This window comes from Neopsephotus bourkii, unplaced genomic scaffold (assembly GCF_033783945.1).
Source record: "Neopsephotus bourkii isolate Nb327-2 ecotype Australia unplaced genomic scaffold, CSIRO-AGI_Nbou_v1 NB_409, whole genome shotgun sequence".
Lineage (NCBI taxonomy): Eukaryota > Metazoa > Chordata > Aves > Psittaciformes > Psittacidae > Neopsephotus > Neopsephotus bourkii.
Genome location: NW_026900913.1, coordinates 89,170 through 106,202, shown reverse-complemented (window position 1 = coordinate 106,202; position 17,033 = coordinate 89,170). Strand labels below are relative to the sequence as shown.

The 17,033-nt window shown below is 53.6% G+C and overlaps 3 protein-coding genes across 5 annotated transcripts; 2 read left to right on the top strand and 1 right to left on the bottom strand.

Annotated features, from left to right (window-relative positions):
* Nucleotides 1-1,475: 1,475 nt before the first annotated feature.
* On the bottom strand, nt 1,476-4,126 carry LOC133210184 (mas-related G-protein coupled receptor member H-like). 3 transcript variants are annotated; one of them, XM_061349332.1, is made up of 2 exons: nt 3,774-4,126; nt 1,476-2,550 (listed from the first exon to the last, which is right to left on the bottom strand). In XM_061349332.1, exon 2 carries the CDS (start codon nt 2,514-2,516, stop codon nt 1,572-1,574), a length of 945 nt encoding a protein of 314 aa, XP_061205316.1. In that variant the 5' UTR covers nt 2,517-2,550; nt 3,774-4,126; the 3' UTR covers nt 1,476-1,571. The 3 variants fall into 3 exon arrangements, with proteins under 3 accessions (XP_061205316.1, XP_061205315.1, XP_061205314.1); XM_061349331.1 differs by having other exon boundaries at nt 3,779-4,126; XM_061349330.1 differs by having other exon boundaries at nt 1,476-2,554; nt 3,779-4,125.
* Nucleotides 4,127-7,354: 3,228 nt separating this feature from the next.
* LOC133210183 (proto-oncogene Mas-like) lies at nt 7,355-10,054 on the top strand. The gene is made up of 2 exons (XM_061349329.1): nt 7,355-8,017; nt 8,907-10,054. Exons 1-2 carry the CDS (start codon nt 7,945-7,947, stop codon nt 9,884-9,886), a joined length of 1,053 nt encoding a protein of 350 aa, XP_061205313.1. The 5' UTR covers nt 7,355-7,944; the 3' UTR covers nt 9,887-10,054.
* A 2,888-nt stretch (nt 10,055-12,942) lies between these two features.
* LOC133210182 (proto-oncogene Mas-like) lies at nt 12,943-14,223 on the top strand. The gene has a single exon (XM_061349328.1). It carries the CDS (start codon nt 12,978-12,980, stop codon nt 13,941-13,943), a length of 966 nt encoding a protein of 321 aa, XP_061205312.1. The 5' UTR covers nt 12,943-12,977; the 3' UTR covers nt 13,944-14,223.
* The last annotated feature ends 2,810 nt before the right edge of the window (nt 14,224-17,033 follow it).

Genomic DNA, 17,033 nt, shown 5'->3' with positions numbered 1-17,033 from the left:
GAGGGGGAGCTCGGGGGGGGTAGGGGGGAACAACTCTCTTTGGGGGGTGTACCCCAGAAACAGGCGCCCCCAAACCCGATGGGGTGGAGCAGGGAAAGCAGCCCATGGGGAGGCACTGGAGTGCAGGGGATGATCCGGGGCCAGGGGGGAGCGGGAGGTGGTGGTGGTGCGAGGGGGTGCATGGAGGAATGGGATTTGAGGAGGATGGTGGGAAGGTGTGGGATGTGGGGGGATGGTGGGAAGATGTGGGGTTTGGGGAGGATGGTGGGAAGGTATGGGATGTGGGGGGATGGTGGGAAGGTGTGGGATGTGGGGGGATGGTGGGAAGGTGTGGGATTAGGGGAGGATGATGGAAAGGTGTGGGATGTGTGGGCTCTGGTGGGATGGGGAGGGGCCTGGTGGGATGTGTGTGTGGGGCTGGTGGGATGTGGGGGGGACTGATGGGAAGCTATGGGATCTGGGGACCTGGCTGGGGGTCCAGGAGGTGATGGGGTTCCCTGCTCATCAGGACAGGAGGAACCAGCCTTAAATATGACATTGGGACAGTGTGGGATGAGGCTGCACCGGGCAGGTCCGCAGTCCTCAGGGCAGCCCCAGGGTGGGCAACGTCCCTTCCTCCTGCCTCCGTGACAGCACTGGGGGAAACTGAGCCCTGGCTTGTTCCAGCTCCAGCACCATCATCATCGTTCTGCACACCCACAGCTCTCCCATCACTGTGATGGAGCCTAAGTGGAGGCAAGGCCGTGGGGAGGTAGGTGGTACCCTGTGGAGCCCATAGGGACCAACAGATGTGGCACACTGCTGCTGGAGGGTGGTGGCGGGGCTGAGGACCACAGACTACCCTTCCCTTTGCTGTCCTGATCCGAATAAGGAGGAAGGCTCCAGCCTGCCGAGGGCAGGGGAGGGAAGAATTCTGTAAGGAAGAGTCTTAGCTCACAAAATAAATATATATGTATATGTATTTGAGGAGATATTACAGTAATACAGTAATAAGACAGCCCGAGGGCACCACCGAACCCCTGCACCCCTCCTTCCCGCGCCAGCTGTGCTGCTGCAGTCCCAGCTGTGGGCAGTTGGTGTCATTTTTGCTCTGGTGATCACAAGCTGTGTGTGCACATTCCCCCCTCTCTCATCCGGCCGGCAGCAGGAGCCCGGAGGAGGCAGGATGCTGTTTGTTGGTGTCAGGCACAGAGAGGCACCGGCAGAAGGGAGGTAGGACCTCAGCAGAGCATGGTGAGGAGCATTGGTACCTCCCGTGGTGAAGGTAGGGTGGGAGATGCACTTAGGACACCAAACAGTTTCTATCCCCATCAAGTACATGGGTCAGAGTTACCCGAAGGCAATGCTCATCCCGAAAAGCAGGTGATATTCAGGTCCTCTAGGGCGTATTTGCCATGAAAGTGATGGAAGGGAGGAGGAAAGGGATGCTCCCTGCAGAGCATCCCTCCACACACTGACACTGGTGATGCCCGCCTCTTCTGCATGGCATGCTGCCGACATCTATCAGTCTGGTTGCTCTGGAAAGCCTCAGCTACAGTCCCAGTGGCCCAAAGCAGGGTGCTGGGATGGCTTCAATAGGCGGAGGCCAGCGCGTTCATCGTTGTGTCCCTGCTGAAGGCGATGTTGTCTTCTGGCTGCCCAAAGACCCTCCGGAAGGCGACCTGCAGGGGCACCACGGAGCAGCGCCTCCGGCAGCTCCCCACCAGGAAGTAGATGAAGGGGTTGACGCTGCTGTTGATGCAGGCGAGCAGGAAAACAGCCTGGGATGGCCCGGCCGCGTGGCCAAACTGCAGCAGGAAGTTCCAGACGCTGAGGGGAACCCCGAAGATGAGAAAGAAGAGGACGGTGAGGAAGATAACGATGTAGAGCCGCTTGGGTTGGCGCTGCTGGGAGCCACACTGGACCTTGATGAAGAGGATCACGTTGGAAGCAACCATCGGTGGGGCAAAGATGAGGAAGTTGAGGACGTACATGGAGATGAGAGCCACGCGGCAGTGACCGTCCTCGTGCAAGAGGCACAGAGATGTCACTGCGGCAATGACAGCGATGGAGAGGGCCCAGAGCAGGACACACACCAGGGCTGACAAGCGCTGAGGGCAGCAGGTGCTGGCGCTGAGGATGGACGCGCACCTCTCGATGCTGATGGCCATCAGGAGGTACAGGCTTGTGTTGTAGGAGAACAGCGAGAGCAGGAGAAGCGGCCTCTGGTATGTTAAGGTCTCAAAAGTGAAGCAGAAGATGTTCTCCATCATGTAGAGGAGGACTGAGGTGACCATGAAGAGGAGGAAGGTGAAGTCGGCCACGGCCAGGTTGAGGATGTAGGTGGTGATGGGGTTCCTGCGGATGCGGAAGCCCAGGAGCCAGAGCACAGCCCCATTCCCCACCATCCCACAGAGGCAGATGAGCAGCGTGGCAGTGTCCATAGCCACATCGGTGATGTCTATCCTGCATGGGTTCTCTCCATCAGTCTCCAGCACGGGTGGTGCAGTAGGTGGGGATATGGCATTCGCCTCCATGGATTGATTCTGGGCAGGAGGGAGGACGTGGTCTCTGGCTGTGGTCAGAATAGATGAAGATTTAATCAGAGAATCATGGAATCAACCAGGCTGGAAAAGACCTTTAAGATCATCAACCCCAGCCCTGCCCAGGCCACCACTAACCCATGGCACTGAGGCCTCGTCTCCACATTGTGTGAGCACTTGCAGGGCTGGTGCCTGCAGCCCTGCCCTGGGCAGCCTGTTCCAATGCCTGAGCACCCTCTGGGGCAGGAATTGTTCCTCAGCTCCATCTAACCCTGCCCTGGTGCAGCTTGAGGCCGGTTCCTCTTGTCGCAGCCCTTGTTCCTTGGGAGCAGAGCCCAGCCCCTCCTGGCTCCATCCTCCTGTCAGGCAGTTGAAGGCAGCCGTCAGGTCCCCCCAGAGACTTAAGGGGTTGGAGGAGCTGGGGCTGAACTGTGTGGTCCATCAGGAGCTCCCTGTGCTGGGGATTTATCAGTGGAGGGCACATGGGATGTGCTGGGGAGTGGAATGGTGGATATTGTACAACAGAGAGGTTCTCCCTCCCCTGTACTCAGCCCTGGTGAGACCTCACCTGGAATACTGTGTCCAGTTCTGGGCCCCTCGGTTTAAGAAGGACAGGGACCTGCTGGAGAGAGTCCAACGCAGGGCAACTGAGATGATGAAGGGAGTGGAGCATCTCCCTTATGAGGAGAGGCTGAGGGAGCTGGGTCTCTATAGTTTGGAGAAGAGGAGACTGAGGGGTGACCTTATTAGTGCATATAAATATATAAAGGGGGAGTGCCCGAGGATGGAGCCAGGCTCTTCTCAGTGGCAAACAATGAAAGGACAAGGGGCAATGGGTACAAACTGGAACACAAGAGGTTCCACTTAAACCTCTTCTCAGTGAGGGTGACAGAACACTGGACCAGGCTGCCCAGGGAGGTTGTGGGGTCTCCTTCTCTTTAGACATTCAAAACCCACCTGGACACGTTCCTGTGTAACCTTATCTAGGTGTTCCTGCTCCATAGGGGGATTGGACTGGATGATCTTTTGAGGTCCCTTCCAATCTCTACCATACTGTGATACTGTGTAACAGGAGAGGGAGATGGGAGGAAGAGGAAGGTTCAGCAGGAGATGCAGAAGGAAAGCCCAAACAGCAGGGACAGGACATGGGGAGAGCAGTGCCAGTCTCCAGGAGAGGGTGGGATGAACACAGCTTGTGGCAGTGGATGCTGGAGGAAAGGAAGGTGGGGTAGGGATGGAGGAAGATTGCACTTAACTGTTAGCTTTGGAGAAGCAGCAGGCAGGGGCTTTCCATTGGATCAACGCCGGTGTCTTGGCATCTCATGCTCCCTTTGGATCCATCCCCTGAAGCGGGTCCCCCCAGGGCAGCAGCATATAGAATAAGGTCCCCTGGTCCCCAGGAGGTGCCCCTGTTCCTGGTGTGCCCCTCAGCAGATCCCCAGCCGCAGTGGGGTCGTGGGGGAGCTGGGACTGGTTTTGTAACTGCGGCTACGTCAGAGCTGGGCTTCCTCGCTCTTATTTATCTCGGGTTTTTTCCACCACAAAGGAAGTGGCTTTTGCCAGCAGCTCCACAAGCAGGACTTTGTGAATGGCTCCTCGTTTCCTCCTGATTAGAAACACTCCCCCCCCCTGCTCCCTGCCTGTCCTCATTCCTCCTCTGCCTGTTGCAGGGCTCCCCGAGACTTCAGCATCACTGGGGGTTGTCACCCATCCAGCAGTAGAGTGTGCTGCTGGTGATGCTGGTGATGCTTTTGGTGCTGGTGATGCTGGTGATGCTTTTGGTGCTGGTGACACTGCTGATGCTGGCGGTGCTGGCAGAGCAGCTGGATGCTTCTCAGAAGCAACTCCCCTTCTGGGAAGAGCATGAGAATCATCGCCAAAGCTTCATCCGGGCCCAAGGGAACACACCTTCAAACCGGAGCCAACACTCTGTGTTTCTGACCAGTCTAATGCAGGCTCTACCAGCCCAGCGGAAGGACAACACGGAGCTTCTTTTCATCCAGGTGACAACAGTATGAACACTTATAGCCCAGATTACTGCTGTTGGAAAGCAGATTTCATGGAATCACAGACTGGTTTGTGTTGGAAGGGAGATAAAGCTCATCCAGTTCCACTAGGCACCTTCCACTAGAGCAACCTGGATGTTGTTAAACAGGGCTGAGCAGAGCATCCTTGGAGTTACTGGGCTGGATGTGTTGTCCCTTGAGCAGGTCCAAGGGGACCAGGAGCTCCATGCAGTCACTGCACAGCCTGCCAAGGGTTTATTGCTGTAGCCAATATGATTTGCATAATTAACAACCTTGCTGTGATGATTAAGAAGACAACTGTGGGCTGTAGGATGAGGCTCTTGGCTGCCTCAGCTGTGGAAGAGCTTCTCCAGAGGGATTCACTGCTCCAAGGAGCGCCCCGCATCTCCCACTCCATGGTGCCCTTGCAACTGGGAGGTGCTTCTGGGTTCTGTCCCAGCTGCCTGGCTGATACCAGCCTTTGGCTGCTCTAAAACATACGTTTCAGAGACACGTAAACATGCATCTAAAAAATCTAAAATCGAAAAAAGCATCTAAAAAATTATCTAAAACATCTAAAAAATCATCTAAAAATAATCTAAGAACCATACATCTAAAACGTTTTAGTGTCTAAAACATTTTAGTGCCTAAAACTGACTCCCAAAGACCCTGGATTTATTCCATTAGCAATTCCAGTCTCACCGTTTTTGCTAAGGGCAGAGTTGTCTCCAAGGGTTCATATCAAAACCACTTCAAATCGAAGTCCTTTCCTTCAGTAGGGCTGTGTGAGAAAAGCAGACCCTATCACCCACGTTTCATGCATGGGCAGAGCCCATCACTGAGCCACCAGGCCTGGCAATGCTGGTGGGACCTGTGGGATTCTCCCCACTCCCATCTCCTCCAGCATCCCCCATCCGATCTCTCCAGCCTCATCCCAGCTTCCTGAGCCAGGCAAACCCAACATGGTCCCCACAGCCCCCCCCACTAGCCTTTGATGGGGCTACTTCCCAGTGCAGAGTCAGAAGGGAAAGAGCATCTTTACTGCAGCACTCCTGGGCTTTGGGCCTGGGGCGGAATGGATGGGGACATCCTGAAAACAGGCGCATGCATATGTGCATCTGCATCAACAGCACCCGGAGGATTTCTGGTTGAAACCTCCCATTCATGATCACCTCTGCAAGGTTCCTGCTGTGGGGAACACCATAATAAAAGCAGAACCGTGTTTGGGCAACTTTCAGGGAGAAAAAAACACCTTAGAAGCGGGATGGTTTGGGATGCTCTCACACCGCTCATGGCTATGGATGCTGCAATGGGTCTCCCTTCCCTGGGAGGAGAGGATGGACGGTGAAGCCCATCCTGCAGCTGCAGAAGCTGGGAGGTACCACTCTGCAGGCCTGTGCCAATTCACACTCGCTGTAGATGGATGAAGAAAGCCTTCCCTCTGCCTCATGGAATTCCAGCTGACCAGAAGCTTTGGGAGCAACAGGGAAATGGAGCTGCAGTGCTGCTGCGTTGCATTTAACACAGCCCATTATCAGAGCAGGACATTTTTGGCTATTCATTATACTGCTTTAGCATAAAATAGCTCCTTTTGGGTTGATTGCAGAGGCTGAAGGAGAAGCCCCTCAGCAAGTCAGGCTCAGAGCTGACAGAGTGTATTCCCCATTGTCTCACAGTGTGTGACTATTCCCAGCCAGCCCAGCCCATTCCTTCAGTGGGGCTTCCCAGAGGATGCTGCACTGGGAATGCTGGGAGTGTGCTGAGGGGGAATTTGGAGCATGCTGGTCCAAAGGACTTGTTGGAAGAACACCTGGGACAAAGGGAGGGAGACGAGGAGATGGCAGTGGTGATTGCAGAGCTCCCTTGGCATCGCTGCTCACTGGGACACTTGGAAGCTCAGCACTAAGACACTTGCTTTAGTTAAACAGCCCTGGGTGAAAGGATTGCCCTTTGTTACCAACCATATATTGTTGTTACTGCCTGTTTTGTTCTCATTTCTTATAACTGTATTGTCAGGGTGGGTTGGGAGAAGATGTTCCTGTCGGGAAGTGAGGGCCTTCTCTTGGGCCATCCGCAGCGTGAGCCGCAGGCGGAGGAATGCTGGTTAATGAAGTTCAGTTCACACATATGTTCCTGTGGTTTGGCATTCCCTCCGTCTGGCCCTGGATATGGCAGAGATGGTAAAAGAGCAATATCCAGCTCTGCTTCCGGCCTTCTTTTAAACTCCTTCCAGTAGTTGTTTATTCCTTGGGATCGCAGTGGTCCTAAAGGGAATGTGAAGATGTTGCAAGGGCTGGAGGAGCTCTGCTCTGGAGCCAGGCTGGGAGAGCTGGGCTGGGGCAGCCTGGACAAGAGAAGGCTCCTGAAGGGGAGACCTTAGAGCAGCTCCAGTGCCTAAAAGGGCTGCAGGGAACCTGGAGAGGGGCTTGGGACAAGGGCCTGTAGGGACAGGCCAAGGGGAATGGCTTGAACCTGCCCGAGGGGAGACTGAGCTGAGCTCTTAGGCAGAAGCTCTTCCCTGTGAGGGTGCTGAGGCGCTGGCACAGGGTGCCCAGAGAAGCTGTGCCTGCCCCATCCCTGGCAGTGCTGAAGGACACAGGGGCTTGGAGCAAGCTGCTCCAGTGGAAGGGGTTGGGCTTGGAGCTGGAGGAGCTTTAAGCTCCCTTCAACCCAAACCATTCCATGATTCTATGTGGCATAGACCCAGCAGACAGGGAAGCAGGGCAGAGATCACCCAATGAGCAAAGCTCTCCTCCAAGGATTCACGCTGCATCCTTGCAGCCTCAGCACTGTGAGAGGTGAGGATGGGGCAAGGAGCAGCCAGCACCAGCGAGGGGCAGGTCCAGTGGTGTGTGTCACCCCTGGGATGCAGTGGCTGCATGCATCACTCCATCCCGCTTCCCTCTTGCCCTCCCCATGGCATGGGGTGATGGAGGCATCCACTCAGCTCTTGCAGACAGGGAAGCGACATGCAGCATCATCTCCCTGGGGCTGGTGGTGGCTTCTTTGTGACAGCAAGGTGTGGACGTTCACATGGATGGGAACTGTGACGCATCAGGGGTGTTGCTGATGGGCTCAGAAGAGGACAACGAGAAGGAAAACAAGAAAACAGCAGGTTTGCAAACAGGAAGCGTTTGAAGCAACCAGCCCATGGGTCTGCAACGCCCGTCCTGTGAGCGTGAGTCTTTGGCAATCTGCTTCCGCTGCTCTCAAGCGATGCGCAAGCCCTGGCACATCTGCATCCCTTCAGCAACCATCCCTGAGCAGAAGCTGTGGTCCCAGGGCCCATTTGGAGCTGAGGAAGAGCCGTGGTGCCAGAGCCCACACACAAACTGCTGGAGGAACCTCATCACCTTGTTCCTGGTGGCCAGATCTCACCTGGGATGGTTTTGGTGTAGCAGCTGTGGAAAGGTTTCATGTGCAAGTCTGATGCAGAGGACTGCAGCTCTGGAAACCAAACTGTGCAAGGATTCTGCCCTCTCCTGCCTGGTGAGAGGGGTCTGGGACTCACCTCCAATCCTGCCTCTGTCCTCTTCATTCTTCCCATCTGTCTCCTCAGCTGGTTTCAGCCCTTAAAGGCCAAATGGCTCCACATGCCTTTTGTTCCTCCCTCCACTCCTCTTCCACCTCTGTCTCCTGTCCCCCTGGGCCAAGCTTTTCCCTCCTATCCCTATTTTTCTTCTTCTCTTCTCTTCTCTTCTCTTCTCTTCTCTTCTCTTCTCTTCTCTTCTCTTCTCTTCTCTTCTCTTCTCTTCTCTTCTCTTCTCTTCTCTTCTCTTCTCTTCTCTTCTCCTCTCTGTTCTCCTCTCCCCTTCTCTTCTCTTCTCTTCTCTTCTCTTCTCTCCCCCCCCCCCCCCCTCTTCTCTTCTCTCTCTTCTCTCTTCTCTCTTCTCTCTTCTCTCTCTCTTCTCTTCTCTCTTCTCTTTTCTCTTTTCCCTTCCCTTCCCTTCCCTTCCCTTCCCTTCCCTTCCCTTCCCTTCCCTTCCCTTCCCTTCCCTTCCCTTCCCTTCCCTTCCCTTCCCTTCCCTTCCCTTCCCTTCCCTTCCCTTCCCTTCCCTTCCCTTCCCTTCTCCTCCTCTCCTCGCTCCTCCCTTCCCTTCCCTTCCCTTCCCTTCCCTTCCCTTCCCTTCCCTTCCCTTCCCTTCCCTTCCCTTCCCTTCCCTTCCCTTCCCTTCCCTTCCCTTCCCTTCCCTTCCCTTCCCTTCCCTTCCCTTCCCTTCCCCACTCCACTCTCCTCTCACTGCTCAGTTCTTAAGCTCTCTGGCTAGCAGATGCTGTAGCTTGTGAAGGGTTGCAGAAACCAGATGACCAGAGGACATTCCGAGTACTGGTGGCCTGAAAGCTGTTGATTGTGCCTTCATCCCTTGCCTTTCCCCAGGCGAGCACAAGAAGAGGAGCATGAACCGACATCCCAATGGCACGATCCATGACTGGCGGACGGTGTCCCCGGCGCCCACAGAGAGCCTGGTCTATGAGGATGAACACAACGGCACCCGGTGCTTTGCAGAGCACGTCCCTGAACTCATCACTGGGAGCATTACCCTGCTCATCTGCCTGTGTGGGCTGGTGGGGAACGGAGCCATCCTCTGGCTCCTTGGCTTCCGCATCAGGAGGAGCCCCTTCACCGCCTACCTCCTGAACCTGGCTGTGGCCGACTCCTGCTTTCTCCTCTTCACATCGGCTTTCCTTGTGATCTATCACATGCCCATGCTCAGCTGCTCCCAGCCAGCGCTCCTGGGGGTGCTGCAGCTCTTTCACTCCATGGTCCTGCTCACGTACAGCACCAGCCTCTACCTCCTCACTGCCATCAGCGTGGAGAGGTGTATGGGTGTCCTCTGGCCCTTCTGGTGCCGAGGCCACCGCCCGGAGCTCCTCTCTGCTGCCATGTGTGTCCTGCTGTGGGCCCTCTCCTGTGTGCTTGCGGGGCTGGTGTACTTCGTGTGTGACCCGGATCATTCCCAACACTGCTGGACGGTTCTCGGGCTCTTGTGCTGCCTCAATTTCTGCCTTTTCACTCCCTTTATGGTTCTTTCCAACGTGATCCTCTTCATCAAGCTCAGGTGCAGCTCTTGGCAACACCACCCAGCAAGGCTGTACGCAGTCATCTTCCTCGCCGTTCTCTTCTTCCTCCTCTTTGGCATCCCACTCAGTGTCCAGATCTTCCTCAACTTCTTTGTCTATATTAACTTTGTCTTTGAGGTCTGCCTCTTGCTGGCCTCTTTTAACAGCAGCATCAACCCCGTTATTTACGTCCTGGTTGGGAGCTATGGGAAGTTCACGTTCAGGGGATCCCTCAAAGTGGCTCTTCAGAGGGTCTTTGAAGATAAGGCAGATTCCCAAGAGGTGGGACCTCTGTGATGGAAATCGCTGCCTAAACCCTTATGGCTGAGACTGGAGAGGGGTGGCCCTGCCTTTGCAGCCCATGCCAGCACCCCATCGCCTGGTTGGGTGAGCAGGACCAGCAGTGGACAGTGGTGTCCCCCAGGACATGGCCATGGGCAGGGCTGATTCCCAGCTTGGTTTTAAGTTATTTAAATAAAGGTGTATTTCGGGTAACTTACTGGTGACCGTGGTTTCTTCCTTGATGGCTCCATGGGGAGCTTGTTCTCAAAACCGTGGATGTGACCATCCCCTCATGCTACCCACTAGACATTGTACATGCATGATACATGCTGAAACGATGTGGTCCAGGAGGTCCTGCCTTATCCATTCTCCTGTTCTCAAGGGTTAAAGTCCTGCCTCACCCATTCTCCTGTTCTCCAGGGTTAGCACAGCCATGATCCTGGGCCCCCATCTGCATTTTGTCTGCTTTCCACATAGAAAGTCCCAACTCTTCCTGCCTCTACCCAATCTTGGGACCTTGATGCCTGATACTAAAGCACCAACCACTCACTACTTTGATCCTCAAAAGCCTCCAGACCACAAGAGATGATGGTGAGGGGTCAGAAAGGATGCTCTCAGCTCCCCCTGTCCTTCTGTCCTCCTATGGCAGAGTCTGACAAAGAAAACCCATCTCAGCCTGGCTGATGGAGCTGGAAGCATCATTTAACACCAAACCTCTGCCCTTCCAAGGGGGTTTAGTTAGGGGGGCAGGAACAGGCAAAGAGGCAAGTGCTGCTGGGGGTAGGCACTGTGGGTTGGACAGAGGATGGACAGACAACCAGTGTCTGATGGCTGCTGGCAAGTGCAGTTCTATGCAGTGGATGGAGAAGCCCATGGAGCAAACCACCAGGGCAGAGGCAAGAAAAGAGGCAGAGAGAGAAGGATGGTTCTCGTGTGTGATGGCTGGAGGAGACTGAGCTCTGCCTGCCAGATGGCTTTATTGGCTTTCCCAGCACACAGAAACAACTGCTACCAGAGCCATAGCATTTACAGGCTGTGGGTTCCTTTGGTCACACACAAGCCTGACCCCAACACAAGCAAACAGCCTGTGTCTGTAAATCATGTGCTGGAAATCACTCTGAGGATGTTACCCACAAAAGCAGAGGTTGAGAAACCCTGGGTGATTCTGCTCTTTTCTCGAGCCCATGGGTAGATGCTGATGTACCTTGACCTACAGGAAACCTGGAGAGGGGCTTGGGACAAGGGCCTGTAGGGACAGGCCAAGGGGAATGGCTTGAACCTGCCCGAGGGGAGACTGAGCTGAGCTCTTAGGCAGAAGCTGTTCCCTGTGAGGGTGCTGAGGCGCTGGCACAGGGTGCCCAGAGAAGCTGTGGCTGCCCCATCCCTGGCAGTGCTCAAGGCCAGGTTGGACACAGGGGCTTGGAGGAAGCTGCTCCAGTGGAAGGTGTCCCTGCCCGTGGCAGGGGTTGGAGCTGGAGGAGCTTTAAAGTCCCTTCCAGCACAAACCATTCCCTGGTTCTCTGTTTCTCTGATCCTCTTCTCCTGACCTGTTTGCACTTGAAAGCATTGGCACTGCAAGATGTGAGATTCTCCAGCTGGGGACACAAGCGCAGCATCACCAAGGGAGAGAGGAGGTGGTTTTGGTCCTGCGGTCCCCACATGTGCCAGTTCCCATCAGGAGCATCCCTGCTCCCAGATGCAACAGGAGCTGTTTGCATTTGTCCTTTACCACAGTCAGCCTGGGTAGGAGCCCTCTCACCTCCCTTCAGCTCTCTACAAATGTCATGGGCCTGTCTGAGGCACTGTAGAAGAAACTCAGATGAAACCCATAACTTTTAGATGGTCAGAGTGAAGTGATCAGCACTGATTCACCTCTCCTTAGGAAACCCCAGATTTTCTGGGAACCCTGATCCATCTTTTCTTTGCTGCTTGGTGCCCTCAGTGCTGTGCTCTTGGAAATGGTGCATTGGAAGGTCAAGTATTGCAGTGAAATTGTGGTGTATGGGTTTCAAATCCAGATCTGAATCAGAAATAGAAGGTTTTGCTGCAACGCCCAGCTTGTGGCACTGGGCCCTAAAGATACATGCCAGGAATGGGAGGAGGAGGAATGTTCATTCCATCCGAACAGATGAGTATTTTGGGACTGGGGTTGCTTTAAAATGAAATAAAAGGGGAACATGACACGGTCAACAATCCGCTCTTCCCATAGGTCTGATTTCTGAGTGTCCTTTTAGTCATTTCCTGTGCAAGGGAGAGTCTATAGCCAGAGCCCTGCTCCTGTCAAACACAGTGAAATCGCCCCCTCTTTACAGGAACCCTTGACCTGCTTGGCTGCCAGCAAGGGAGCTGAGAACGACCCCAGGCTCACCAAGGCTTCGGTCTGGTTTTCCAAGTGCTAATTCTAGGAAACCTCATGAAGCATCAGAGAGGCAGCCGGTGGTGAGTGCGAGGTGATGGGAGTCTGCTCCAGGCTGCCAGAGGAGACAAGCTCAGACCTTTCTGGGTGGAGTTTTCCAGCTTAATTTAGTGCCTCCCCTCATTGGGGTTGAACCTGTTGGTCAGTACTGGGGAATGGTGGGCTGTGGGGTATGGAGACCCATGGGAAAAGGTTGGGGGGGAGCAGTGAAATGAGTGTCCCACTGGAGGAACCCAGCAGCTTGGTAATGTCAGCTATAGTATTAGATACCTGAGAATCTGTATCAGATCCACCCCCAAATAACTTGATCTTTGACATAGAGTCCCAGCACAGCTTGGGTTGGAAGGGACTTTCAGGATCATCTATTTCCAACCACCTCCAAGGACAATCCTTTTATCTTCTTATTTCTCTCCTCCAGATCTGTTCCTTTAAAAGCCAGGAAGGAGGCATCTCCCCAGCTTTGGCTCCACCTCTATACATGTTTTTTGTGCCAGGTATGTCATCCCCATCTCCCCACATCCTGTCTTCCCCCTCTCCTGTCCCTCCTTTCTCTCTTTGCTCCTCCATGTAAAAGCTGGGGCATGGCTGCAAAGATCTGAAAGCCTATTGTGGGGGACAGCAGAGGTCTCTCTGCTTTATCTCATCCCTGCAGCTGCGTGAGGAGGAAGGAGAAATAGCAGAGGTTTTGCAATGAGCACATCACTCCCTGCCATGGAAGGAGCCAGCCCTCCTTGCTCGAGCCAGCCAGCATGGAACAGGAGTTGGCATCACCAGCTCTTGATGCACGGGGACACTCACTACAACTGGACCAACTGTGAACCTGGTCACTGGAGCAAAGTCCCTGCCACGCTGCTCATCTGCCTTTGTGGGCTGCTGGGGAATGGGGTTGTGCTCTGGTTCTTCACCTCCCACACCCGCAGGAACCCCATCACCATCTGTGTTCTCAACCTGGCTGTGGCCGACTTCACCTTCCTCCTCTCCATCACCATTGCCCTTGGGATACTTTATGGCCCGGAAACCATTTGCCACAGGCTGGGCTCACAGGACGTGACAACTGTGTTGAACATCACCATTCTCTTCTCTTTCACCGCCAGCGTCTACCTCCTGACAGCCTTCAGTGCCATGGCAGCTCTGTCTGTCCTCCCCATGGCCCACTGCCACCGCTCCCAGTGCTTGCCAGTGCTTGTGTGTGCCCTGTTCTGGGCCCTCTCTTTCCTTCTCACCTTGACCCTCTTCTTCTGCCCTGCAGCACTCATTGCCTTTGTCCTCAGCTACCTCTTATCGCTACTTACCCTGGTTTTATCTGGTTTAACCCTGCTTGCCAGGGTCTTGTGCTGTTCATGGCAGCATCCTCCAGGGAAGCTCTGTGCTGTGGTCCTGCTCGCTGTCGTCTTCTTCCCCTTCTTCACAGCTGATTTTGGGTACTGGCTTTTGCTAAGGCTGTTTGATTTCTCAGTCTTTGTCTTCGATGCCTCTCTGCCCTTGGCCTGTGCGAACAGCAGCATCAACCCTGGAATTTACTTCTTGGCTGGGAGCTGCACAAAGAAGTTCACGCTCTCTGTGAGGGTTGCTTTCAAGAGGGCTTTTGGAGACGTAACAGAGCCCCAGAACAGAGGTGAAACCCCCGGAGCAAACACAGTGGAACCAGCTGTTTAAACCTCTGCAACCCCGCCCAGGGAGAAGATGCTCCAGGGATGGAGAGAAGGAACATGGGCCAGAACAGGATTAGATGCAGCGTGACAAAGTGTGCTGGATGGCATGGGAACTCCTGCCTGGGGGAGAACACTGAACAAAGTGATGAAATACCTCTGCTCTGGAGCCAGGCTGAGAGAGCTGGGCTGGGGCAGCCTGCACAAGAGAAGGCTCCTGAAGGGGAGACCTTAGAGCAGCTCCAGTGCCTAAAGGGGCTGCAGGGAACCTGGAGAGGGGCTTGGGACAAGGGCCTGTAGGGCCAGGCCAAGGGGAATGGCTTGAACCTGCCCGAGGGGAGACTGAGCTGAGCTCTTAGGCAGAAGCTCTTCCCTGTGAGGGTGCTGAGGCGCTGGCACAGGGTGCCCAGAGAAGCTGTGGCTGCCCCATCCCTGGCAGTGCTCAAGGACACAGGGGCTTGGAGCAAGCTGCTCCAGTGGAAGGGGTCCCTGCCCATGGCAGGGGTTGGAGCTGGAGGAGCTTTTAGCTCCTTTCCAACCCAAACCAGTCTGGGATGATTCAAAACTTTTGCTCTGAATCTGTCCTGTTCAACAGGTCTGAGCTTTCCCCATCTCAAAAGGAATCTTGCTCAAACAGAGCCACGGAAGCTCTTCCCTCCTGCCCGTGGGGTGGTTTTTGGTGTGTCTGCTTAACAGAGCAGCTTGAGGTGGATCAGAACGCTTGGCACAGCAAAGCAGAACAATTCCAGGGCAAACCCTTGTGCCTGCATCTCCAGACATGTGTGAAGAGCATGTGAAGATTTCACATCCAGCCTCATTACCAGGCAAGCAGGCATGTGCTTGGGATTGCCCCTGGAAGGCTTTCCCCGAAATGCTTCTGCTGCAGATGGAGTTTTGTGTGCACATGATGTGGGTTCTTGACTGGAACTGACTCTTGGGGCTCTTCCCACTCTTCTCTGGGCTGTCGGGGTGGGTTGGCTTGAGCAAACAGCATTTCGCAACTGTGACCAGAGGTCTGTATCCACTTCTGGTGTGCCTGTTCCTCATCTAGAAAAGCAAAAGGAGTAGGGCTAAAATGAAACAACCCCAAAAGCAATGGAGGCTCTGTAAAGGCTCGATTTTCCATGTGAAAGAGGATACAGGGAGAGGGAAAGAAAACAGTGGATTGCTGTTGAGACTGTGAGGACTGGACTCCTCTAGCTTGGTTCAAGAACTCTCTGGGTAAAAGGGAGCCCTTTCTCTTCTTCTATCTCTCCCTTTCTCTGCTACCCTCTCCTCTCTGTCTGCCAGTCCTTGCTATCAAGGAGCTGGAGGATACACTAGCTCCCATTTGCTTCTGAGCTGTATTGCTCCCTGGCACGACTCCTCACCAGCCTGCACTAACTTCAGTAGGGAGCACAAGGGAAAGGTTGGGAAGATGCAGTAGGCAGGGAAAGGTGGAGGGAGAAAAGGCATCAGCAGAGCAGAGCTATGGATGCTGTGGTCTCTTGGACCTGGGATGGTGACAGAAGGTTTTCTGCCCTTTGGTTTGTTCCTCGACCACTGGAGTGGCTGGGATGGTAATCAGTCACTTGGCACAGTAAAGGTACAGAGCCAAGATAACTAAAGCCATCCAACTCTGGTAGAACCAAGAAGCTCAGATGAGAGGTGGCCTGGGTGATGAAGCAGGCAAGGTTGATCCCAGGAAGCAGGGAAAGCCCATGTGAGGATCATGGTCCTTCTGCACTTGCCTCGGGAGACATTCTGAGGATGATGGGAGCTTTTGCTGGACAGGCTGAAACTCGGAAAGTTTTTACATACCAAAGGACTGTAAAATGGGAGAGGGAGAAAAAGCCCTCAACTACAGAAGGTTCCTGCCCTGTTCTGTAACACAACACTTAATAAATGCTTCTTAGATGTTTGATCTCATCATGTAGCTTCATGATCAGATCCCGAGTGGTGATCAGATGCTCCGCATGATCAGAACCCCTGTCCTGCCATCTAGACACATCAGCCCCGCACACGTCCGTGCAAACAGCGCCGGGCATGGGCTGGATGTGACCCCGCAGCCCCCTGACTCGAGGGTCTGGGTGCGCAGGGGGGGCTGAAGCCTCCTGTTCGGGGCAGTTTCTACTCGTTTGCTTTCTGTGCATCTCTCTCTTGCACTCATTGCTCTTTGTGTCTTAGTTCCCTTCCTCCCTCCCCTCTGCCTTCATTTCCACTTTCCTTCCCTCCCCTCCTCCCCCACCCTTCCCTCCTTTCCCCTCCCCTCCCCTCCCCTTCCTCTTTTCTTTTTTCTTTTCTTTTCTTTTCTTTTCTTTTCTTTTCTTTTCTTTTCTTTTCTTTTCTTTTCTTTTCTTTTCTTTTCTTTTCTTTTCTTTTCTTTTCTTTTCTTTTCTTTTCTTTTCTTTTCTTTTCTTTTCTTTTCTTTTCTTTTTCTTTTCCTTTCTTTTTTCTCCTTTCCTTTCCTTTCCTTTCCTTTCCTTTCCTTTCCTTTCCTTTCCTTTCCTTCCTTTCCTTTCCTTTCCTTTCCTTTCCTTCCTTTCCTTTCCTTTCCTTTCCTTTCCTTTCCTTCCTTTCCTTTCCTTTCCTTTCCTTTCCTTTCCTTTCCTTTCCCCTTTCCTTTCCTTTCCTTTCCTTCCTTTCCTTTCCTTTCCTTTCCTTTCCTTTCCTTCCTTTCCTTCCTTTCCTTTCCTTTCCTTTCCTTTCCTTTCCTTTCCTTTCCTTTCCTTTCCTTTCCTTTCCTTTCCTTTCCTTTCCTTTCCTTTCCTCTTCTCTTCTCTTCTCTTCTCTTCTCTCTTCTCTTCTCTTCTCTTCTCTTCTCTCTTCTCTTCTCTTCTCTTCTCTTCTCTTCTCTTCTCTTCTCTTCTCTTCTCTTCTCTTCTCTTCTCTTCTCTTCTCTTCTCTTCTCTTCTCTTCTTCTCTTCTCTCTTTTCTTTTTTCTTTAATTTTCTTTTCTCTTTTCTTTTTTTTCCTTTCTATTCCCTTTCCTTCCCTTTCCCTCTGCCATTCCCTTTGCCTTTCCCTTTCCCTTTTCATTACCCTTTTTCCTTGTCATTCCGTCCCTTCCATTCACTTGCTTTCCCTTCCATTCACTTGCTTTCCCTTCCCTTCCCTT